This window comes from Phodopus roborovskii, unplaced genomic scaffold (assembly GCF_943737965.1).
Source record: "Phodopus roborovskii unplaced genomic scaffold, PHOROB, whole genome shotgun sequence".
NCBI lineage: Eukaryota > Metazoa > Chordata > Mammalia > Rodentia > Cricetidae > Phodopus > Phodopus roborovskii.
The window spans coordinates 28,799,984-28,825,121 of record NW_026126480.1 but is presented as its reverse complement, the minus strand read 5'-3'; the positions used below and the strand labels follow the sequence as shown (position 1 = coordinate 28,825,121).

Here is a 25,138-nt window from a genome sequence, read left to right as displayed (position 1 = left end):
CTTCTGCTGTTTCTAAGGGTCACAGCTCATTATGGAAAAGAACACAAAGGGGCCCAAATAGATAGAGATTTGTCTTTATTAGTGAGGTCCACTCTCTGCTGATGTGCAAACAGCTTGCAGTGAACTCCCACCAGACTCCACACATGCTCTCTTTGTCCCATTTCTGTTTGACTTGGAAGTAGCTTAGACCTTGTATGTTTAAATTAGGTTAAAGTTGAATAAAACTAAAGCAATATAAATGTCAAGGAAGCTGTTTAGATCCTAAGTGCATCCTAAGTAATCACATTTAAGATAAGGCAAACATATAACTAAGGCATGTACTTCCATATCAACAGGGAGAAGAAGGATGTCAGACCACATTTCCATTAAAAAGACCACATTATCTGCTGGGTGTAGTAGCTTAGGTCTGTAGTTCCAGCCCTTGAGAAGCTGATGCAGGAGGATTAACACAAGTACAAGGCCAGTCTGGTCTACATAGGAAATTCTAGGCCAGCAAGTATTACATAGGAAAACCATGTCTCAAAAGACATCCCCTGCCCAAACCCAACAAAATAAAACAATCCAAAGCTGCTCTTTATAAAGGGAGTATAATCTGGAAATTATGAGTCAGGAGACCATGAAAAATTCTATACAGAAAGCACTTTTAAGCAAATTAATAACTTGTGGATAAACCTCTATTTTGGGAGCAACATGATTTGGTAGCCATGTGAACTTGCAGCAACCACCTAATCCCTTTGCATCAGTTGATGTGTACTGAATGGCAGTGCCGTCAGCCCTCCTCCACAAGCCTTAGACTTGCTCCCAAGGATGACGAGTTAAGATGTAAGGTCCATGATTTCTAGGGCCAATGTCATCAGTCAGGCAGCAGCAAGACCCTGAAAAACCTTGGGAATGCTTACAGCCACATGTCACTGGTGAGGACCAACTGTGGAGGTCTAAAAGAAGTGTTGTTTTTGCTTCTAATTAAGAAGGTCATGTTGCCTGATTTACATTCAAAACTGAGTCAGCTCATCATTCTCAAAAGTCAACTGTCCTCTCCATTAGGAAACTTCATCATGAGACTGCAGATACACTGGTTTGGAAAGTTTTCTCAGTTTCTCCTGGGTTTGAAGTCTCCGACCTCGTAGTGGGGTAAGACCCATTGGAGGCAGATGGATCTGAGTAGAATAATGACATGGAGAACCATAATCATTAGTGCAACTTTTATTCATTGAGGATTTATTGTTTCTAAGTGCTAAATCTACCACAGACTCAATGTTTATATTTCTGCATTCACTTATCTATCCTTATAACATATGTATATAGACATATATATATATATATGTATGTATACACACACACACACACATATATGTGGAAAGAGATAGAGTGAGTGAGTGTGTGTGTGTGTGTGTGTGTTTATTTATTTATTTTGAGACAGGGTTTCTCTGTATTGTCCTGCCTGTCTTGGAACTCACTCTGTAGACCAGGCTGGCCTAGAACTCACAAAGATCCTCTTGTCTCTGCCTCTTGAGTGTTGGGATGAAAGGCAGGTACCAACATTTCCTGGCTAGAGGAATTATAATTTTTATAGTTGAAAAAATGAAGGCTCAGAGAAATTAATGACTTGATCAAGGTTACACATTAAGTGGTAAGACTGGACCTGAAGCAAGAATCTTGTACCCATCTATGCCACTGTTCCTGGACACAGGAAAAGAACTACAGATCCATTCAGCAAAATGGACATCCAAAAAGGAAAAGAGAAAAGCAGTTTGCATGCAAAGATGTTCAGTGCATGACAGGCATTGGTGCCAACTCAGATGCCTACTAAGGTAGAAAGCTGCTTACATTATGACTGTGACAGCTAATTTCATGAGTAAATGTGACTGACCCCCATTAAGAGTCATTTCTGGGTGTTTGTGTGAGGGTATTTCCAGATAAGATTAGTACAGGAATTATTAAATTCAATAGACTTCCCTCCCGGATGTGGAGGGGCATCCTCTATCCTAGTAGGGCCCAAGAAATGGCAAAGGATGAATTCACTTCTTTTGCTTCTTGCTCACCTTACTGAGTAAGACACCTCATCTTCTCCTGCCTGTCTCCACCCTAGATTTCTATCATTAGCCCCCTTCATTCTTAGGCTTTCAGGCTCAGACTGAATTGTACCATTGACTTTCTCCTGGGTCTTAAGCCCCCAAACTGTATGAGCCAATTCCTTACAAGAAACATCCTTTATATGTCCAGATTTGTTTGTCTATCTCTGTTCACCCACCCACCCATCCACCCATCCATCCATTCACCTAGCATTCATGTATCCATCAATGTACCCATCCATCCATCCATCCATCCATCCACCTACCTACCCACCCATCCATCTGTCTATATCTTTTAATCTCCTTCCTACTGGTTCTATTTCTCTGAGGAACCCTGACTTGTACAATTATGGCACATCCTTACAATAGCATACAACACAAACATTTAGGAATGAAGTAGAGTTGTATACAAAGATGCTCAGTAGAGATAAAATAAGTAGGTAACAAAAACAATATACCCAGAATTCCATGTGTGAAGGAATGTGTGTGCACGTGTTATTAAAACTAATAATGTATTAGTGGATAATTAGCTTGAACTAATAAAGTACCAAATAACTGCTTTTCTAAAGTCAAAGTGTTGAAAAACTGGTAATTTAAAAATTACAGTGGTCTCTTCCATCAGGTAGAATTTTGGACAATTTTCACTTTCTACTTTCTGTAACCTTTAAATATTTAAAATATTAACTAAAAATTAACTTTAGTTTTTAGTATTTAAAAAGCTTGCCTTTTGTAATAAGGAAAATAAAAGCATTTCATAAAGATGGGTAAAGACCCAAAGTAAAGCTTTACAAACAGGAGAGCTGGTTTTCCCTTCCAAGTAGTGGGAAGCTGCACAAGAGGGGACCAAATGTTTACTGACACAGTGATTTATTATGGTGGGTTGGTGGCATACAAGGATAACTTATTTCTAACAAGCTCCCTACAACGGTTCTCAGCTCCTCAGCAAGTCTCCTTCATGGTATCCATTCTTAGAAATAACTGGGTTGACAAGGATAAGTGCCCAACACCTGTTCACTGCAGCCATACTTACTGGCCTTGGATAAGGAATCCGGTAATGCAGTCCAATCTCAATCCTGGCTGTGCATTCATCTATACACTGTTTAATCAGGTCTGGGTCTGTGAGCTATTTAAGGGGAAAATAAATGAGGCAGTTAGTATCATTATAATAGTATATAAAATATAGTGCAGATTTTATTGACGTTTTCAGTTTACTACCCAGGAATCTTGATATTAGTAAATAAAAGTCTCTTATCTTCCAGTTAACCCTCTTATGTATTCCTCCAAAGTTAGTTTATGAATATATTAACTCAAATACAGAGAATTACCCCTTTTAAATGATTTATCATTTTATTATTTTGTGTATATTGTGAGGGTGTGCATATGCCATGGAAAACATGCCACAGTGATTGTATGGAGGTCAGATGACAACTCTGTGGAATTGGTTTCCTCCTGTCTTTCTGTGGGTTCTAGGGATTGAACTCAGTTATTAGGCTTCTGTGCTAAACACCTTTATCCAATGAGCCATCTCACTGGTCTTAGCTTTTTCCTATACAGATATCTTAACCTGTAAGTTTTGCTTTTTCATTGACATAATTTGAAGCTCTTTTGATATTCAGACATCAAGAGGCACTCTTCCTGAAGATTATCAAAACTTCAACATAAGGCTTTATTATAATTTAATCACTTTGCTATAAATGGGCATTCTGGTTATTTCCAGCCTTTTGCCATCATAAACAATTTTGTTACAGATCTTTATGCAAATTTTTTGCTCATATGCCAATATATCTAAGATGAATTTTCAGAACAAGAATGCTAAGACAAAGAGGTTATATGGGTTCAAGCATGTTTCATTTTCATAATATTCCCAAGTTACTTCCTATAGTTTACATCAATTTATATCCCCACCAAAAATCTACAAACTTACATTTCCACCAATACTGAATGACAGAGATATTTCATATCCTCCTTACACTGACTCTAAAGCAGTGGTTTCCAACCTGTAGGCTGAGATCCCTTGAAGGGTTGCATATTGATATTTATAGTATGATTCATCATAGTAGCAAAATTATATGAAATAATAAGATAATTTTATGTCTGGGGGGTCACCACAACATGAGGAACTGTATTAAAGGGTCACAGCATTAGAAAGGTTGAGGACTACTGCTCCAAACGAACCTGGCTTTTCAGCAAGAGTTAGACACTGAAGAATGAGCTACCTAGTATTTTAGACTTTAAATGGTCTTGCTCATTGGTAAAGGGGGAAAGAAGGACTTTTGAAATCCCAAATCAGTCAAATTGTGATAATGTATTTTCAAGTAAAAGAGTAAGATGTTTATTCTGGAAGTGGAAAGGAGCACGAAAACAAAACCCCAGAAAGCCAAGTCAGGGAAGGGGAGAAACTTTCATTCAGAGGAAGTAAAAAAACCAGCACATGGATCTTCTATGTGAGAGTGCTTCAAGTTAGCACCGAAACTGTATCAGCCTCAGATGACACCCAGGGTGAAGTGTGGGTCCCTGTGACTTGGAAATTCCAAGGGAGTTCTTGTCCCGTGTGCTTCTAGGAGTTGCAGAAACAGTAGCACAGAGAATTCAGCTAATTCCCTTAGGGCAGAGGCTCAACTCCCTGACCTTTGTGGCCTCAGAAGCTATTGCCCTGCTGTCCACACTGGAACTATATTTTCATGTTGCCATTGGCCTGCTGGGATTCAGAGCAAGTAATAAGATGGCTTTGTATTATTAAACTCTTAGTGAAACCAGGGTGATAATAAACTGTTTTTATATCTACATGAGGACCTGGGGGTGGGGGGAAGAAAAGTCCCCTAACAAAGATGTGGCTAAAGGAGCTGGGCTTCTAGAACTCTATCATCTAACAAGCTTGGGCTACAGTTCTTCAAATTCAGCCATTCATGGGCTGCTGCATGATTTTGTGACATGCACATACAACCCTCTGTCTCATCCTTGGCCAATCTAGGTAAAAGGTCAAGGATGATATTAAAATAAGTAAAATTCTAGTCTTGAGTAGTTTTCAGACAAGTGTGCTTGCACAGGTTTCCTTGGTACATTCCACAGTCTCTCTAGCACTAGGCCATATCCATGGAGTCATGATCTCTGCCTTCAGCTATCAAAGATTTATCTGAGCAGATACATGATACATGAAGATACAAAAAAAGGCACAATGGAAGCTAGACAAGTGGAAGCCTATAATTTCAGTACTCAGAGGAAGAGGCAAGAGGACTTTCATTTAAAAACATGTATGACAGGCCTATTGCATTCATGAATTCACTACAGCTGTTGTTGTCCATATATGGCCTACATCAGATCAAGCCAGTCAACATTCCAGCACAGGAGGGAGAGGCCTTCACAAGGCTCCACCCCTAGTCAGCAGCTGATCGCTACTAGGGGAATGAGTTTGTTCCCTTTAAGGGTGGCCCTGTAGGTCAAACATAGGACAGCTCCACACCTATGAGTATATGGGCAGCAAAAAACAAAACAAAACATGAAGTTGGATGGGTAGGGTGAATCCAGGAGAAGTTTTGGGATGAATATTGTCACGTATGGACATTTTAAAGGTCAGGTGTGGTGTCCCACACACCTTTAATTCCATTGTTGGGAGAAGAGGCTGGTTGGATCTCTGTGAGTTGAAGGACAGCTGTGACTACACAGATAGTCCATATATATGATTTAATAAAAATATATAAAAACTACAAAACAAAACAATAAAACATGGAGGCCTTAGGCATTCCTAGACGAGAACGTACTTTAGGTTATGAGAGTTTCTTTGGTATCATTTGTCCTGATTTTTAAATTCTATTTTTCTACCTAAATGAAATCTTTCTGAGGGACCTTATTTTGATGATGATGATATATCTCAAATGTCTAGTCTAGTGCTTGGTGGGATACTTCAATGATGACTAAGAACAAAGAGTTTCAGAGCAGCAATAGGTGACAGGAACTACAAGAAAAAAAAAAAAGGTGGGGGTAGTTTTAAAAAAGGTGGGGACAGGGCTAGTGAATGGATGACCAGGCCAAGGTGAGGTTCTTCAGGTGGGTGGTCAGAAACAAAGGCCTGCTGGTACATGCTTTTAATCCCAGTACTAGGAAGGCAGAATCAGGGAAATCTCTGTGAGTTCCAGGCCAGCCTGATCTACATAATGAGTTCAAGAATAGCCAGTGCTAAACAAAAGTGTTTCAAAAAAACCAAAAGAAAAACAAAACACAAAAAGCAGAAAACAAAACAAATAAAAATTAAGCTGGGCATTGGTGGCACACACCTTTGATCCCAGCACTTGGGAGGCAGAGGCAGGAGGATTTCTGTGGGTTTGAAACCAGCCTGGTCTACAAGAGCTAGTCCCAGGACAGCCTCCCAAGCTACACAGAGAAACCCTGTCTCAAAAAAACAAAAACAAAAGCAAGCAAGCAAGCAAGCAAACAAAAAACCAAAACAACAACAACAACAACAACAACAAAAAAAAAAAAAAAAAAAAAAAAAAGAGGAAAGAAAGAAAAGGAAGGAAGGAAGAGGAAAAGGAAGGAAAAAAGAGAAAAGAACCAAGTCTGGGCATTCAAAAGCAGCTTCAGCATAGAGGCTGCCCAATTGGCATACAAGTGGTAGAACATGGTGTAGAGAAAACACAGCCAGAAAGACATAGGATACAGGGGAAAAAAGCAAACAGGAGTGGGGAAACAGGAACCAGGTACTGACTGCCACCTCCTTAGTGCCAGGCAGTTTTCCCAAGGGAATGTCAGTCAGTGTTAGATGGTTTTTCAGGATGAACTGAAACTGGATGACTGGTGTCTGGATGTTTGGTTTGGTTAAGTAGGTAGTGAAGCTCTATTTTCTGTGGTACCACTCTGTTGGCCAAAGAGTTCGTGGCTAAGTTAGGGAAGCAGCCCTGTGTCTTTTTCCATATTACAGATGGGTTTATAATCAGAAGGCTTTGATTGGTTTATGAATTGAGAAAAAGCATTTTACTGCATACCACTGCTGGGAGTGGCTGGCCATTGGTATGTGAGGAACAGCTCTCACTGGCATGACTTCTTTCACCTGGCTCACAGGGTCTTCTGAGGATGCCGAAACCATTTACTGGCTGGACTGAGACCTTGTTGATCCAAAAGAGAGAAACACAGGCTGAGCTTGATTTTCTAGTAGTTGGCTGAACTGACAAGCCTACCCAAATTGCATGATGGACCCTTCCATGGGTCTTCTTCAATCAAGGTAGGAAAGAAATGAACAAATACCATAGGAAGATTCTCTTCTCCTTGACATCTCCAGATGGGGTCTACTTACATTTTTGTTTTTCTGGAACAGTGTTCTGGCTTCATTTAGTATGTACTGTTTTTCTTTGATGGTGTCTTCTGTCTGCCCTGATGCTGCCTGCCATTTTCGTGCAAGCTTGAAAATGCTTCGGTAGAGGCCAAGGACTTCTTGTCGTGTTGCTGTTGTCATCTTCAGACTCACTAGAAGAAGGAAAAATCTACATACAAATGCAGTTTGATAGTAGGCAGTCAGGCAGATGTACAGTTTTTGAATTAAAATAGTTAATTAGCCTAGATATAACTGCTCCTTCTTGCCAGGTCTGTGGGTAGCATTACCAGAATGACAGAGTAGAAACATCTCTGAGATATCGCTTTTGCTTTCTCCTCCCATCTTTTTTATTTTCGACAGTCTCACAAACTAGTCCTGTTTGGCCTAGAATGCCATATGTAACCCAGCTTGTCTTCAAACCATCCTGCCACGGCCTCCTGAGTCCTAGAATTACACACTGTACCCGAAAGTTGAGGGCTGCCTAATTTTCTGTCTGCTATGAACCCACTTTTAAAAGACTAACCAGAATACCTCAGAAATGATGATTTTAGTTTCTCTTCTGGTAAATTTACATGGCTAGCCTAACTGCCTAGAAGGCATATTTTGGTTTGTTTTGTTGAGACCAAGGTGGGGGGTGGGAAGGTGGAGGGGGTGGGGGGGTGTCTCACTGTGTCAGCCTGGCTGGTGCAGGGCCTGTTCTGTTAGTAAAGCTGGAGTCTCATGTAAGCCAGACTCACTTTTAACTCCACAGCTTCCCTTTTCCACCAACCAACTAAAGCTAGTATTTGTTACTCAGCTCTGAGCAGCAGCAGTCATCTAAAAAGGAGGGCCTAGAAATGCTAGCTTTTCTGTAGTTTAGATAGCAGGACCAAGCATGGTAGCACAGGCATGTACTGTAATCCCAGCACTCAGAAGGCTGAGGAAGATCATGAGCTAGCTCTTTAAAAATAGTGGCATTTCATGCTTTTATAACATAAAATCTTAAAATGACAATTATTTTTAAAACTGTGTTACCAAATAAGTCAAACAGGGCCAGTTTTAAGTCTCAGCTTTACCCAGAGGCTGTATGTGTGCAATTTCTCTTAGTTTAGAAGGCATTTCTCAAAAATACTTTCTTGACCAATAAGAGCTATACAATTGAAGATCTTCTTCATGGCTGAAGACCTTCTGAAGCCTCTGGCTTTTTCTATGAACACCAGCTTTAGTTCCAGTGAGTATGACCAAATGAGAACAGACCTAAGTATACACCTTCCTTAAATTCTACTTTTATTTTCATGAAATATTTCAGATACAAAAAGAGAATAACATGATAGCTACATACAATAAGCCTTGAAGAACAAGTTATGGAAATACTTGATGCCCTCCTACGACCAACTTGGACCCCTTCTAAATTAATTCTCTCTCTCTTTTTGAGACAGGACCTCACCATTTAGCCTTGGCTGGCCTGGGACTCTATGTAGACCAGGCTGGCCTTAAACCCATAAAGAACTGGCTCCTTCTGCTTCTAGGATACTCAGATTAAAGATGTGTATTAGCATGTGTAGGCTTCTTCCTTTGTTGAAAAGTACCACTATTCTTACTGCTCCTTACCATTATCATGAATCCTTTAGATTTGTTATACAAGATTATGTTTTTTTCATTTTGTTTTTGTTTTGTTTTGGTTTTTTTTGGTCCATTGAATTTGCAAGACTAAACTACACTCTCCCACTGAACTCTAGTTCTGACATCATTGCTCTAGATCACTCCACTCTATGAAGAGATCCCAATGCATTTCTCTATTCTACTGATGGGCAATTTCTTGGTTTGTTTTTTGAGACAGTTTCTCCATTTAGCCTTGGCTGGCCTGAAACTCAAAAATTTGACTGCCTCTCTGCTTCCTGAGTGTGGAGTTAAAGGTGTGTGCCACGACCACCTGGCTTGATGAGCATTTTTATAACTTATGCATAATTTCAGCCTACTTCTATGTGTAAAAATTGGGAGAAAATACAAAAAAAAAAAAAAAGTCCTTGGAGTTCTTAGTGTGATTCAGCCTACTACACTGTCTTAGACAAGAGGACAGGCTGGGAAGACAGATTGACAGATCTGGTGAGTAAGCAGCACAGCCAGGTCCCTGGACACATCCATGAGTTCAGAGACTTTTCAAACAGGCTTATCAGGACTGGGGAGAAGGCTGAATGCTGCCGTTTAGGAACATAATCCATCTCCAACTCCCTACCTACAGTTGAATGGCCCTTAGCTGCTAGAGAATGATGGGAGCAGGATCGGGTATGTACTTCTAGAAATTCCAAATACCTTTAAAGAATACACCTTATAAGCTCTTCTTTGAAGATGACTTCCCCTCCAATTTACTGGACCCTGGTGGCTTTTCTTGAGAAACAAGGAGTGAACCAATGCTTAACCATTTGATAAAAAGCTTGAAAACACCACTTCCCCAATCCAAAAGTTTAAAGAATCAAAGTTATATACACCACCATTAATGATGCTTCACAGAAAAAAAAAATGCTTAAAAGGAATTCATAAAAACCAAGTGAGAACATCATGGGTAATAAAAACCCAGATGAGACGATGCCATTTTTCCTGGTAAGGAAACAGGTTTCTGAGTTCCTGGCTCTCCTTAAAACTTGTTTCATCTGAAAATCCGTGAGTCAGTTCCTGTGAGGGGCAGTAGCATCAACTAATGATTGCTTCACTTCCCTGTCATTAACAGATGAAACTTCCTTGACTTTCAGATAGTGGCAAAGAAAATCGAAGGTCAAACATATTTTAAAACCCTAGCAAATTTCTCAAAGCCTGACTTTAATTGGTTTTCTTTTACTACTCTAAGAATTCTGATCATAAGCCATGGCACACAAGACCTGCAATTAGGTTACTCAAGGTAATGAGTGCTAACAATTGACACTTAATAATACTCTTTTGAAAATACTCTAATTAGTGTGTGTTTTGAAAACTGATCCAGAAAGAAAGGTAGGTGATGATTCTCTAACATCAGGTGATCCAGAAAACCCAAGTCACAAAGACTGCCAGAGAGAAAAGTCAAAAGTTGTCTTTACTACCTCGTACGTGAACAGGTCCAGCCTATCACTTCTAAGTCTTGGAAGAAAAGTCAAGAAAAGAGAAAAATGCATCTTTCTTGTTTTCTTACTGGATTTCTATCAGTTCTCTCTCTCTCTCTCTCTCTCTCTCTCTCTCTCTCTCTGTGTGTGTGTGTGTGTGTGCACGCGCGCGCGCGCACACGCACGCACCTGTGCGTGTGGGTGGGTGTTGAAGGCTGTGATCTTCTTGACTTTGGGGTACACAGCCATATTGCTCTCTCTTCACTAACTTTTTTTTTTTTTTTAAGACAAGGTCTCACTATACAGCTTTTGAGAGAAAATACAAGAAAAAAAAATGCCCTAGGTAGACCAGACTGGCATGAGATTCACAGAGATCTACCTACCTCTGCATCCTAAGTGATGAGATTAAAGGTGTGTGCCTAAACATCTGACTTTTTTTTAACTTCATCAATTTCTATTTATCCTTTAGCCTCATCTCTCCTTAACCACACACACTGGCTTAAGAATCAATTGAATCTTGACAGTTGTTCTTTATAGAACTCATCAAGTTCTGGTTTGTCTATTTTCCTTCAATAGGCGCTAATCTTTATGGGTAGTAATTCCATCTATCTTATTTACCGCTGAATTCTCTGCACTTAGAAAGGTTAAAAACTAGGAATTCAACAAATGTTTCCTGAAAACACGCAATATCTCACGTTACAGAAATCTTTAGATTCTAAAACCGAATCAGTCACATCTAAAAAAAATTTAAAAAAAAAATGCTTTTCTTTTTGGGTTTTTCTCTTTGGCCTTAGAAAGCAAACATTGCCTTTTCCTGAAGGTTTCCTTACCCAAGGATTTAATGGTTTGAGACCAACAGTCTTTTCAGGATTAATGCAATACAGGCAGCCTTTATCCTTATTTATGGTTGGTCAAGGGTTGATCTGATATGGTAGTGAGATCTGCTGGGACTTCCCCTTAGGCAACATAAGGAATATTCAGTTTAGAAGTCAGAACTTTATCTAAAATGGTCATGAAGCCTATTCTTAAGAAATTTCTTTAAAGTTCTATGACATTTATTCTTTACACTACTTGGAGTATTTGTTTCATCTCTTTAACTTCCAGACCCCAGAATGAAAGAAGAAAATATAGGTGTGACAGAAGTAATTGTGACTGGAAGGTGGCTTCTTTTTTAAAAGTCACACTGCCTGTATAAGCAGAGTACTAAGATGAAATTAATTATTGAGTGCTTATTTCGTGGAAGTCTGGCACACTTTGCTGCTAGTGTGTTTTGGCCTCTGGTGCTCAGCTGAGAGAGGTCCTTAATGCACATATCTCCAAATTTGATTGTAGAGGTGATGTTCGATACATAATATCATTACTTTAATAAGTACTGGAATAGCCCATCACATCCATGATATAGATTTTTGTGTTGTGTAGGTAGGCTATGAATAAATATTCAGAAAATTTCTAATCCAAGTACTGTTCTCGTACCTGTAATCCTGACATTCAGAAGGCTGTGAAGTAGAAGGACTGCCACAAGTCTGGGGCCAGCCTGGGCTACAAGGTCAGCCAAAGGTATATAGAAACTGTCCCACTGTCAAGCCTTTGCTTGTCTTGGCTCACCCTTCCACTCAGAATGCCTCTTTTTTTGCAAGTCATCTCTCCTCACAAAGGTACCTACCTATTCACTACCAAATATTATCAGAGCACTCTCTCTCTCTGTAGGCCTAGCATTAAACCACCTAATGCTCTTATGCAGTTATTTTGTGTCTTTTTCTTCCTAGATTTTTTTCTGCTAACTCCTGGAGAGCAGGAACTTTGTCCTATTCATTACAATAAAAATAGCTACATGTGCTTTGCATTTACAATGGGCTTCACACTCTACAAGGTACTTTACATATAACTCTGTAAACGTCACAATAATTCTGTAGGCAAGTGCTACTTCTATCCTCATTCTACAAAGGAAGACTGTGATATAAAAAGAGATTAAGAAGTGTGTCTGAAGTCACATAGCTAGAAATAGGTAGGGCCAGTATGCAAACCTTACAGTCTGGAGTCAGAGCCCAAGTTGTTAGTAACTAAATAAGCTGCTTGAACTTGATATTGTTAACTCTTGTTGGATATCTGTTGCATGCTTTATATCAAAGGAAGCTAAATAATTCCATTGAAAGAAGCCATAGAATTCTATTGTCTTACCATACAAACAGCCATGGAAGTGAATATTTTGCACCTTGGTATGTTTTATAAAATTTCCACTGGCCCCCGTTACTTCTCCAAAAAAAGCATTATACATTAATACCCTGAAAAGGAGGCTTTGCCCCTGGTTGGAATGCTCTGCTCTTCAGTTCTCTCTGATAATGTCTCTGACTCCAAGGGGAGCTGGCATCACAGAAGAGAAAACAAAGACTCATCACAGTTACAACCTGCAAACCTTCAATCTCCTCTACCAAAGACCCCATCTATTGATCCACTTCAATTTTATTGGATGTGCCTATCATGTATGTCTAAGACCATGTGGTTCTGGAAGTATCTTATCGTCTAATGGTGGAGGCAGATGATATACCTTGAAAACCAGAGAATTTTATATAATAATGTGTTCTGAATGAAACGAACAAAAATGGGAGATTTGGGGGGGGGGATCAACTGGATAGTTAAGGGAGGGTGGTGCAGGGAAGGGGGCAGCAGGAGCAAAGCTCTGGGGTAGGCCAAAAGCGAAGTTAAATGTGAATGCAAGTGAAGACTTGCCAGGGAGGCCACAGGTCAACACAATCCAGTGCTGATGGGAGAGTAGGCCTCGGAAGAAGTTCGCATTCAAAGAGAAAAGGCAGACATTGACATATGTGAAGCAAGTGGGAGCAACATGGTCTGCTTTACATTGTTAAAAATGTGCCAGAGCCAAACTGTATTTTAACTATAATGATTTCATCCCTCTTAGAGAGGATGAAATATGAGATTTGCCTAATGTCACCTAGCTGACAGGTGAGTCAAGATGAAAAGTCTCAAAAGTTGAGTGATTATTTCCTTGTCTGACCACAAGCATTTGTGTTTTAATTTTGGAGTCAATAATGGGGGCTTATAATGGGCATCGATCAATCAAGAAACAAAGATAAAACAAAAACCTTGGAAACATGCACTCATCTTGCTATTGGCTGTAAAGCATTTGAGCACTGTGAAAGGGCCTGTAGAGACTCCAGAAACATACTCTATCAGGCATGCCTAGACCCTTGGTAAATCCTAATCTAGTTTTACAGGAAGCCAATGAACAGAAATGCTAGCACAAGGAGCCTCATCAACTTCACTGTTTCCCTTATCTTTGGAGTACTTTCAAAAGCTCAATGCAGCATGAAGCCGTTTAAGAGTTTTTTTTTTTTTTTTTTTTTTTTTTTTTTAAGTACATGTGTGTATGTGTGTGTGCGCGCACAACTAAATGTGTATGTATGTACACAGTGTGAGTGCAGGAGCCCGAAGGCAGAAGAGGAATCAATCCTTGGAACTAGATTTAAAAGTGGTTGTGAGTCACATGTGGGTGCTGGTAACCAAACCTGGGTCCTCTGAATGAGCAAAGCTTTTAACCCTTCAGTCATCTCTCCAGTTCCCATTTTATGTAAGTATAGGTGAAGTTTATGTAAGTATAACTTTGATCTTAAGAATTTCAAAATTCCAGTTGCTGGAGTCTCTGAGGTTTTGCTTTCTCCTGAAATAAAAACTGTGCAGCAGAAACAGAAGGGACAAAAAGGGAAAGAGGAAATGGCAAATTAACCTGACTTTCAAGTCCTAGAAGATAAAGGGGGAAAATCCATTCTTTTCTTCTAAGACCCGACTCTAGGATTTCTTTTTGTCTTAGAAAATTTCCCTCAAGTACTCCATGATTTGGGGTGGAGATGGGGAATGCTGTGAAATTCACCCAGACTAAATCAGTCCTGTGGCTCTGACTTTTTTAGATATGGTACCCCTTCTTACCTTGTGAAGCCCTCAAATCATCCAACCAAAATATCCTTTCTTTGCCCACCTGCTGCTTTCTCTGTCTCTTAGCTTCCTATTGTTGCATCTTTCTAATTGCAGGGACTATGGACATGTCCTGTGTACATCCCTAGCATCTCTTTATTTTTTAAAGATTGATTTTCTTATATTTTATGTGGTGTGTGTGTGTGTGTGTGTGTGTGAGAGAGAGAGAGAGAGAGAGAGAGAGAGAGAGAGAGAGAGAGAGAATGAGCACAACAGTTCTCTCTACTATGTACATCCTAGAGATGGAACTCAGGTTGTCAGGTTTGGTGGTAGGAGCCTTTATACACTGAGCTATCTTGCTGGCTAATTTTCTGACTGGAACCTTCTATAATTGTTTATGAATGTTTGGGAAAGGGTGGTAAAGGCAAGAGGACCAGATGGAGTCTTGTTCCTTATACTTCTGGGCCTGATACACAACTGAGACATGAAAAACACTTGTTATAAAAATATTTATATACACATAATGGCCATCAACAATATTCATTCTCATCCTGGGATATACACTGTAGAATCTAGAAAAGAGTTCCCAATTAAGATACCAGAGCTTGGGCTGGATAGATGGCTCAGCAGGTAAAAACACTTGCTGGACTGACCCCTGGAACTCGCATCAAGGTGAGAGGAGAGAACTGACTCAACAAATTGTCCTCCTCTGTCCACACATGTGCTATGGCATGCATGCACCCAACTCCTACTGCATACTAGTAAGTAAATTTTAACAAAAGTTCCTAGGGCACTGAAACTATTCAGAGCTGTTTTGGGGGAGGCTAAAGAGAGTACTTTAAGACTCACACCTATGAATGCTACAATCCTCTCTTTTGTTGTTGTTCCAAGACAAGGTTTCTCTGTGTAGCTCTAGCTGTCTTGGAATGTACTCTTTAGATTAGGCTGGCTTTAAACTCAGAGATCTGTCTACCTCTGCCTCCTGAGTGCTGAGATTAAAGGCATGTATCAGCTTGGCTACAACCCTCACTTCTTTTAAAGCCAGTCATGGTTTGTCACTAGCCCAAAAGGCCCTATTTCTAGGAAGCTGAGAATCAATGACATGGAAAATTTGGTTCCCCCCCCCCCTAGAAAACTAATCATTTTGGGGACTAAGGTACATGGCATCCAATGATGTAATTTTAAAACCAAACTAGAAAAGAATATTTTAAAGCACTTATCACCTGGGGAACTGAAATGCTATTTTTTTTTTTTTTTTTTTTTTTTTTTTAAAGACAAGGTCTTTCTATCATGTATATTATGTAGTTCTGGCTATTCTGCTATTCTGAACTTGCTATGTAGACCAGGCTGGCTTCAAACTCAGAGCTCTCCTGCCTCTGCCTGCCTCCTGAGTGCTGGGATCAAAGGTGAGCACCACCATTTCCAGCCCTGAAATGCTTTTGATAATGCTCAAATGATCACTTTCACTGAGCTCAGCCTGTGCCTCAATTTCTTAGAGTGTAAAAGAGTTTCTTTGGCAGAATTGGGGATTGCATATTCAGGGCACATACTTCAATACTGAACTTTTACTTTTCATTTTAGGTATGGTCTCACCAAGTTGCCCAAACTGGTCTTGAACTTGCTCTTTAACCCAAGAAGAGGCCTGAACTTTTGCTCCTCAGGAGCAGCTGGGATTATAAGTTTGTAGCACCAAGCTTTACTGGTGCCTTCATTTCTTAAAATGTAATATGCAACCACAGAACATTTTTCAGAGTTGTAAGGATTATTTATGAGCCATTCCATTAAAATACTTAGCACTAGGAAGTAAATGTACAAGTTACCTGAATAGAAGGAAATGATAGTAGTGAGGCCTTTTATCTATGGTTAGCTTTGTCTGCAGAGAATGGAAAAGTATGTAGCCTGTTGGTGAATTTGCTGCTTTGTGGTAATAATGGATTTTCCTAAAGCTGTTTCCCTCCGATCATTAATAATCCCTGCACAGTAAAGGGCTATTGTTCTTCAGTATGAGTAAATAACCCTGCTAGAGACACCGCTTATCTTCAGACCACAGTGCATGGTTCTTACTGGAAATATAATGCAGGTGCCAATACTAAGCTTTCCTTCCTATGTCTCTTCCTTTATCTCTTTCTGACTCTTTACAGTTGGTCGCTGCTCTTTTCTCCTAGAGCTTTTCTAGTCCCTGCTTTTTGTCAGACACTGGCTGGTATACTGAATGATTTTATTGTCACAACTGAACAAACTTCAAGTCAAACTGTGTCCTACAGGTCCCCAGTCCCTTGGCTTCCATCACACACACACACACACACACACACACACACACACACACACACACACACACACACACACACAGAGGACTATTTCCTGTCCTAGATTTAGTTTTTGGTTATTAGACTCTGAAGAGGGAAGTGATACCATACAGTTGTGCAATTCTCAGGATATGTTCATTCAGGGTACTTCATACCACGATTCTCTGAAAGCATTTTTTACACAAACATTACAAGAATATGGTGTATAAGAGATGACCCAGGGAAGGAGGTAGATAATACGTTTATCAAAGGGAAAATAAAATTAGGTTAGATACTGAAACATGGGAAGCCATCAGAACAAAGGGGAAATTCAAAATACCCATACCAGAAAGACTTCTAAAATAACTATCCCAAACAAAGCAATAGGAGGCAAACATGAATCCTAAAAGCAGATGTACTTTAACTTTCAGATTAGGTCCTGACTGGGAGTGGGCCTGGAAGCTGCTGACCAACACTGGGACTATTTCTAGCTCAGGAAAAGATATAAATTCAAAGTATAGTTTCTAGTAAATGTATCATTTTTTTTCACAACATTGAAAAGTTGAAATTATTTTAATGTTGGGAACCATCAGTGTATCATGACAGTACTGGAAGACACATCAAGATGATATGCATATATGAGACTGACCCAGAATTGCAAGATATATCCATCAACCAGTCAAGTTATACTTTCTTCTTCTAGGTAGAAATTCTAAGTGGAAATCAATTTATGGTTCTTCAATTAAAAATAAATGGGTATATTATCCCTCACCAGAAAGTTGCATCCTGAATGCTGTGATTATAGGTATGTGTCAGCATATTTTAAGAAACAAAGACAAAGATTAGCTAGAGGTATTCAAAACCAGTTACCCAAAGTCAGCTGTGAGAGATATATGGAAGGAGTGGGAACAAGCCAATGTGAGAGACTTATTCATCATTCTCCAGACAGTATCTTCAACCCTTCATAGCAAATAGGGAAGTCAGTGAGCCCAAACACTAATTTAAATTCCTGCTTTGTGACATTCTTCTAAAAGAAATGGGTTAGAAAACTGCAAAAAATGCTTTGGTGGATGCTGGGTGTGGTGTTCCGCACCTTTAATCCCAGGACTCAGGAGTTCAAGGCCAACTTTCTACAGAGCAAATGGTGGGACAGCCAAGGCTACAGAGAAAAACCCTGTCTTGAAACAAAACAAAAAAGGGCTTTGAGGACAACATTGGGCACAGCTGGAGATCTCTTGAATCTGACTCTATGTCCAACAGACAACAGAATTATGCATTGGGGACCATGCTTTCAGAACATTCTTCAAGGACTCTCTAGTTACCAAATGAACAACTTTATTTGTAGGGCCCAAGAACTCCTTATCAGACTGTCCAGGCAGCAGGAACAATGGCTGTCTGGCTTATGAGGAATAACTAGCACCCAGAAACCTTATATTATTTCAGTGCTTCAATCCAACATCGAACAAAAGAACCATGATAAAACTCTTCTTTTCTTCCCACCAGGGCAGAGACTAGCCACACATGTGGCTCCTCCACAACTGTAATATGTGTCTAAGGAACTGTTGTTTAAATTTAGTTACATGTGACTAGTAGCTACATGTGGATAGCAGTTTTCAAGTCAACTGCAAACCAAATGTCAGTTTGGGAGTGGGAGTAAGGAGAGATACTTCTGGTTGACTTGGAACATAAGACACAAAGGGCAAGCAACTCCAGCTTTGGCTGCTGCTGTGTAGGGATCTCTAGGAACTTCAGACTGTCCAATTTTCCAAATAAAGCCAAAAATCTGAATTTTGATGTTCAAGTTTTAAAAACTGGCAAGCAGATTTTTAAAAAAGTAAATCACACTGTGGACTGAACAATATGCTTGCAGGCATTATCTGTTTTTGCAAGCTTGCAACTTTTAATCTAGGCCAACCCTATCAGCTCGAAGAGGACCTTTTCCAAGGCCACCTATTAGTTGCAGATCCAAGAATGAAACCCAGGCCTTTTGACTCCTCCATCAAGATTCACTATAATGGTAATGTCACCTATAGCAGCAGGGACAAAATTCCCTTTCTAAGAATTCCAAGGCTGAGCAAAGTTGTGTGTGGTAGCCCATGCCTTTAATCCCAGCACTCAGGAGGCAGAGTCAGGTAGATCTCAGTGAGCTGGAGGTCAGCCTGATCAACAGAGCTAGTTCCAGGATAGCTAGGTATTCTAAGGTTGGTATCTTATAAGGTATTCCATATTAGGAGCCTCAAAGACACAAGGAAGAAACAGTCTTTTGGGAAGACAAACATGTAAACCAACATTTATCAAAACAGGTAATGCACACAGAATTACTTGTATACAAGTCAAAAAGCACAGATAGCTGAGAGAGCAGGAAGACTAGAGTAAGGCCTTCATGGGATGACTCACTGATTGTGAGGGTTGATCCTGTTGTTTAAGGATATTAAATGGTCTCCTCATCTTTGAGGTGTCACTCTTGTTGAGCTTCCTATTGGCTTCAACTCCTTCTGGGTGTTCTTTAAATGTGAGGAGACCCAAGGAATTTGTGAGCTTTACTGTCTACTGCCTATTCCTAACTCTAGGAATAAACCCTACATTTATTATGTCCACCAATGACTTTTCTTCCTGCTTGTTTACCTCATTTCTGGACGTCTTCATTGGGGTTGCAAAAGGACTTTTGACATATGTTCAAAGAACTTAGACTACTCCCTTTCAAACTGTTTTCTCTAGGTCGACACCTCTGGTGCCACCCTCTACCACACACTTCATATCCAAGCCAGCAGTCAGTCCAGCATGATCACACTCCCAAATATATTCCAAATCAATTTTCTTCATCCAACACCACTGTCACCTCTCCCATGACATCAGCAACAGCGTCTTAATAGCTTTAACTACCTTCTCCATCCAGCAGCAATTTTCAAAAATGTAAATAAGGTCTGATCAATCACTACCCTTCAGGAAGTAATAATGCAAAGGCTAAACCCTTGCTATTTCTGTAACTCCAAGAAAGCTTTCAATCTCTTCTACCTTTTGCTTTCAACGTGCTTTGGCACTTTTGTCGACCTAGACAATTGCTTTCTTTTTCCATTCTCTTTCCCTCTTAAACACCGGAGAGGCCGTCTCTCCACTCCATCCAGCCTTTGGGGCAGCTGCTATCTTCTGCGTTCATATACTTATCAATGAAAAGTTCAGGAACAAGGCTTCCTTTTCTCCTTTGCTCAAGTTAGTAATGAAGCTAGCTAGCCTTCATTGTCACCTGAAGTCTGATTCCTACATCCGGGTTCATTTGGGTGGCCCTTCTCAAGGCAGAAACCTCTCCAGCCTCCCAGAACTGTCCCTGCCGCCTTCCATTTACATTTATTAGTCTGAAGGGTCCCATGCCAGGGCTCGCCCACGTGCCACTTCCCTTAGGCAGGTCTCCCGAGGCCAGCAGCGATGACACCGAGCCGCCCTCGCGAGGCTGGGGTCACACAGGCGCGTCTCCTAGCAACCCCACACCCTCACCTCATCCCTGCCCCAGGGGAGCCAACCCCTTTCCCCAGTCCCCCGCGACTGGAGCTGGCGTCTCCATCCTTACACTCACTCTGCGTCAGTCCTGCCTTCCCCCACCCACAGGAGCCGGCTGGGAGGAGGCGGTGCCAGGAGCTCTGCCGAGCCTTGGCCACACCGAGCTCCATCCAGCAGGTCGGGTAGATCAGGCCGGGCCAAACCACCGGGCGGACTGCTGTGGGAGCATGAGGCCCAGGTCAGAGGTCGTCTCAAACCTCCTCAAACTTCCAGCCCTAGCCCACTCCCCGCCGCACTCAACAACAGCCAACCCCCCTCTCTTCCAGCTTTGCCTTCACTCTTTCGTTATCCCCTTCCCCCATTTCCAGTTAGAAAATGGCCCGGCCCAGCTCCTCCTAGCCCACCCTCCGCCGCTCCCCTCCTGCCCTTACTTGGAGACGGCTTCGGACGTCCTTGTGTACGTCATGACGTCACCGTCCTCGTTCCCGTCCCCGCCCCTCTCCCATTCTCTCCCTCCCGGAGCTAGCGGCCGGCGGGGTTACCGGAAGTGATGATGCAGGAGGCGATGGAGGGGGCGGGGCTTTGGGGCGGCCGCCGCCGGTGGGCCGCAGATGAGGAGGAGGCGGCGGCCGCGGTGGCAGAAAAGGCGGCGGCGGCGGGGGTAGGGAGCCTGGAAACGCAAGCGGGGATGGTAGGTGGTTTGGACCCGCCGGGCCGCCGTCGTTTCCAGACAGGGTTTGACTGGAGGAACCTCTGGAGCAGCTGTGAGTTTGGAGGGGGGGGGGGGAGGGAGTTGAGAAAAAGGGGGGAGCACTGAGAGATGAAGGGGCGGGGGTTCGGTTCCTTCGAGAAAGGGGGTGGTGGTGGAAGGGGAGGAGTGCAAATCAGCGCCTTGTCTGGACTGGTCCCTCTGGAAGAAGAGGCTGTGAGGGGAGCCTGTGGCGTGTCAAGCGCAAGGCTCAGAAAACTTACCTACTGTCCCTGCCTGCCCATCGCCAGCACCCCTCAATCCCGGGCCTGGGGACCTGGGACCGCAGATACGCGGGGAGGGGCTGCAGACTCTGAACTGAAAGTCCTGGGTAAGAGCCGTGAGGTAGGAGCCCAAGGGGGAGGTGGCGGTGAATCTCTCAGCTCCCTCCCTGATTTTCCTCCCCACCCCCATCTTTCTCTGTAATCGTTAACAGCCCTGGAATTAAGGGGCTCAGACCTGAAGGCCTTTCTGTGCACCTTTGCTATAAACGATAACCATCTGTGCCTGAGGTAATGGGGCTGGAGGCTTTGCCTGTATCCTGTTTAGGAAGTGGGACGGGGTGACAAATGTATTGTTTTTCCATCCCCACCTCTTATCCTCCTCCATTCACACCCCTGTTTCTACTTTAATTCTCTGCGGTTGAGTGCCAGTCGTGGTCATCCTCTCCCCTTTGTAGCACTTAGTACCTTGGTTACCTCTTTTGAATTTTGTGTTCAGCCTCTATCCCAGCTCTTAACTGCAAGCTTTGTAGTACTTCAGTTATGGTCTGTGTCACATTGGGGAGTACCTCACAACGCCGCCTGGCTCGTGATTATAATGAGCATTTTCTTTTATGAATACTGGAATTCCAGAGCTCTTGCAAGGAATCATAAATGGCATCATAGCCCAGGAATCAAGGTCTCTCGCTCTACATACTTTATGTGTGAGGAATTTACATGTTGTCAACTCTTTCCAAAAATGATTTGATGTTAGGCTAATTCTGGATATCTGTGTTTCTCTCCACCCACACTTCATAATGCACTTCTGAGAACAGAAAACCCCGTATTACTTTTTTTGTTTCTACAATTGGACAATAGCTCTTTTATCTCTTTCTTGATCTGTGTGTCTGGCACACTTGTCTTAAGTGACAATCAACTTGTGCTGATTTTTATCTTATTTAGCTAGTGGCCTTATAGGAGACAATGTGATGTGTAGTTTTGTTTTTAGCAGAATACAAATCTATAATTGTATGGGAATGTTTGATGAAAGAATAATTGGAAGAATCTCCTTTACATTGTTTAAAAAACAAATAAAAACCCTACCATGCAATAAATAGTGCCTCTTCTAGCCTGTTGTAAGGATTTCACAGTGACGTGTTAATGATTCTTGTTTTTTGATTGATATATTTAAAAAAAGAAACCCTCTGTTGATTATGGAACTGTCTTCTAAGAAACTATGCTTTATGAAATAGTGCTAAATTTTAGGGATTCTATGACTAGAAAGTGCATACATTTTGCTCAGTCACTGAATTTGATGTATAGTATCCTTAGGATAATCATAACAGATAGTCTTCTGATGCTGGGAAGAGAGTCCCATCATACTTATCGCCTTTGGGCCTGATAGAATACAATAGGGTTTTTTTTTTTTTTTTTTTTTTTTTTTTTGGTTTTTGGAGACAGGGTTTCTCTGTAGCTTCGGAGTCTGTCCTGGAACTATCTCTGTAGACCAGGCTGGCCTTGAACTCACAGAGATCCACCTGCCTCTGCCTCCAGAGTGCTGGGAAAAAAGGCGTGCACCACCAACACCCAGCTTAGGACACAATTCTTAATGCCTTATAGTATAAGTTATGGTGTTTAGATGGCTTACAGAAATAAAAGAATTACCTCTAGTCTCACTTTAATTCATTTGGAACCTAGTTTGCCATTGAATGAAAAGTCCAAAATTCATCCAATTAAGACTGGCTATTAAGTACTAGCCAGTGTTTCAAACACTGAGTGTACAAAGGTGAACACAAGCAGAAAGTCCACTCCCGTGGCGTTTATCAGAGTGGGATGTGGGACAGAGATAATAAGAAAATCTGATTCTGGTTAAATGCTGGAGAAAGTGAGTGATGGGATAGAAAGTGTGACTGGAATGCAGTGAAGGGAGAACTTCCTGAGGAGACACTTGAAACAGAACTTTACATGAAAAGGAGCCAGCCATGCAAAGATGGAGGGAGGACTCTTACTCTTGGAAGTTTAGGGAACAGCTCGTGCAGAAACTTGCTGGAATGAACTTGGCAAGTTCTAGGGACTGGGAGAAAGAGTGGGGGTGGAGTGTAAGTTTAGTGAGTAAAAGGTTGAATGAAATAGGGTCAGAGAAGTGGAGATAGACCCAGGTAGACAAATATGATTAAGGAGGAGGAAGAAACAGAAAAACTTTTTTTTTTTTTTTTTTTTTTTTTTTTTTTTGGTTAATTCTGTTGTCTTTCCTAGGACTTTTATCATTATTTTTGCAGGTTCTATTGGACTATTATAATTAAAAACAAAAGCAGCTCACCCAGCTGAGGGTAGAGAGGTGCAGTAGTGGTCACTTGGGCTATGTGTTTCGGAATAAGCAGGATGTTCAATTGAGGGCACACCTGTTCCCGTAAAATGTTTTGCTGTACATGCTGCTATTTAAAGTTCCGTAATAAGTACTCTGAATGTGTGCTAGTATTGACATCTCTCATCTCTGTGTAAACTTAAGGTTGAAGGATTGGGCATGTGTTAATAATATATATGTTCATCTACAATTGGCCATCTAGATCTAAGTTTCAGATTTTGTGTGTGTGTGTTCTTTTTTTTTTTTTTTTTTTTTGTGGGGAAGCAGCATTTGTGTTGCCAATATTCCGCTCTTGCCTGGGACTCCTGATGAGTAATAATATTCTGAGAGGTAAGTTGGTACTAAAAGTTCACTCTGGATCACATTAGATAAAGGACATTGTGGGGCCCAGTTCCACTATGTCACCATCTTTGGGTTGGCACGTAACTCAGGGATATAACCTACTTTTGCTTTCAGTTGGGGGCTCTCATCTCCAGTTCAACCTTTTCTTGGACAGATTGTCCACTTGAGAGGCTTAATCAAGACCTCACCTTGATTTGGCCCTCTTGAGCTGTATCACAGTAGGCTAAAATGGAAAGAAGTTTTTTTTTCCTTCTCAACTTCACAAAAGTGACAGGAGTATTCTTTGAGTGAATTAGTCTTTTGAGCCAGGCAGTTGAGAGACAATGTTGCTTAGACTGTTTGTGTAGTAAACTCATTATTATTATTATTATTATTATTATTATTTTGTTGCTTTGTTGTTTGTTTTTCAAGACAGAGATTCTCTGTGTAATAACCCTGGCTGTCCTGGAACTTACTCTTTAGACCAGGCTGGCCTGGAACTTGAGAGATCAGTCTGCCTCTGCTTCTTGAGTTCTGGGATTAAAGACATTTGCCATTACTGCTGGTTCAGTCTTATAAATGTTAAAAGAAACCTTTTGGTGTTTGGCAAAATCAAGTCAGAAATGGTGGATTTGGTTTAGGTTCTGGTTTTCTAATACTACATGCAGATGGCTCCTCAGAACTAACTTGAGTAGAGCTTTCTGTGTTGTTCTGGGTTAAAGAAGGGACCCAGCTTGTTATTGGAATGCTAACAGCAAGTAAATGCCTAATGTGAACTGTTAGGATCTGGCAAATGAGCGACTGATACAGGCACATACATATCTGTGACTTAGGCCCAGGTTAAAGAGCTTGCTAATGCTGGGCATGTGGTGCTCATTTGGTGTTAAGCAGTCTATATTCCTCTTCATTTCAATGGTTTATTACAAGTCAAGCTTGAAAATAATGTCTATGCTGACATTTCATCAGCCAGGTTAGAGTCTGCTTTTGGAAAGGGGATAGAGATAAGTAGGAGGGGACTTGGACATGGGGAGAAGCCTTTACTTAATCCCTACATTGACCAGTAATTGTGTTTGGGAAATGAATGTAAACTAAATGAATTTGGAGTCTTGGAACTGAGTTGGCCTTTTGACCTATGGTACCAGTCAGCTTGCTTCTTAAGGTTTGGGGGATTTTGGACACATTCCAGTGAAAGGTGTAAACCTAAAATCCAGCTGATGCCACTCGCCTTTGACATTGTGGGTAAGTTGTTTTGCATTGGGTTAGATGGCTTAAAGTTAATCTGATTTTACTACTGTCTTGATATGTGTTCTGTAGTAAGGAGAGTTAATTGTACACTGGCTGCCAGTTGTTTGAGGTGAAGAAGTAGT

The 25,138-nt window shown here is 41.2% G+C and overlaps 2 protein-coding genes across 10 annotated transcripts in view; one reads left to right on the top strand and one right to left on the bottom strand.

Moving 5' to 3' along the window:
- Positions 1 to 586: 586 nt before the first annotated feature.
- On the bottom strand, positions 587 to 21,133 carry Lyrm1 (LYR motif containing 1). 4 transcript variants are annotated; one of them, XM_051192816.1, is made up of 4 exons: positions 20,208 to 20,342; positions 7,360 to 7,529; positions 3,103 to 3,195; positions 587 to 1,157 (listed from the first exon to the last, which is right to left on the bottom strand). In XM_051192816.1, exons 1-4 carry the CDS (start codon positions 20,305 to 20,307, stop codon positions 1,041 to 1,043), a joined length of 480 nt encoding a protein of 159 aa, XP_051048773.1. In that variant the 5' UTR covers positions 20,308 to 20,342; the 3' UTR covers positions 587 to 1,040. The 4 variants fall into 4 exon arrangements, with proteins under 4 accessions (XP_051048773.1, XP_051048776.1, XP_051048774.1 ...); XM_051192819.1 differs by lacking the exon at positions 20,208 to 20,342 and adding an exon at positions 21,110 to 21,133 and having other exon boundaries at positions 588 to 1,157; XM_051192817.1 differs by having other exon boundaries at positions 588 to 1,157; positions 20,214 to 20,344.
- The window catches only part of Dcun1d3 (defective in cullin neddylation 1 domain containing 3), a 37,731-nt gene continuing 32,821 nt past the window's right edge, over positions 20,229 to 25,138 (top strand). For 2 of the 6 annotated variants that reach the window (XM_051192810.1, XM_051192812.1), the window contains exon 1: positions 20,719 to 20,901. The gene's annotated coding sequence lies outside the window, so the exon portion shown is untranslated. Of the gene's footprint in view, positions 20,376 to 20,718; positions 20,902 to 21,061; positions 21,217 to 25,138 lie in introns of those variants that run through there. The other 4 variants (XM_051192811.1, XM_051192813.1, XM_051192815.1 and 1 more) reach the window with 4 other exon arrangements.

What these genes read in the sequence shown, in the direction of transcription:
- Lyrm1 (XM_051192816.1), bottom strand. Translation starts at nt 20,307, where the DNA reads ATGGAGCTCGGTGTGGCCAAGGCTCGGCAGAGCTCCTGGCACCGCCTC. An exon ending in AGGACTGACGCAGAGTGAGT is followed by an intron (nt 7,530 to 20,207) that starts GTAAGGATGGAG and finishes TCCTTCTTCTAG; the next exon opens with TGAGTCTGAAGATGACAACA. An exon ending in TGTTCCAGAAAAACAAAAAT is followed by an intron (nt 3,196 to 7,359) that starts GTAAGTAGACCC and finishes CCCCTTAAATAG; the next exon opens with CTCACAGACCCAGACCTGAT.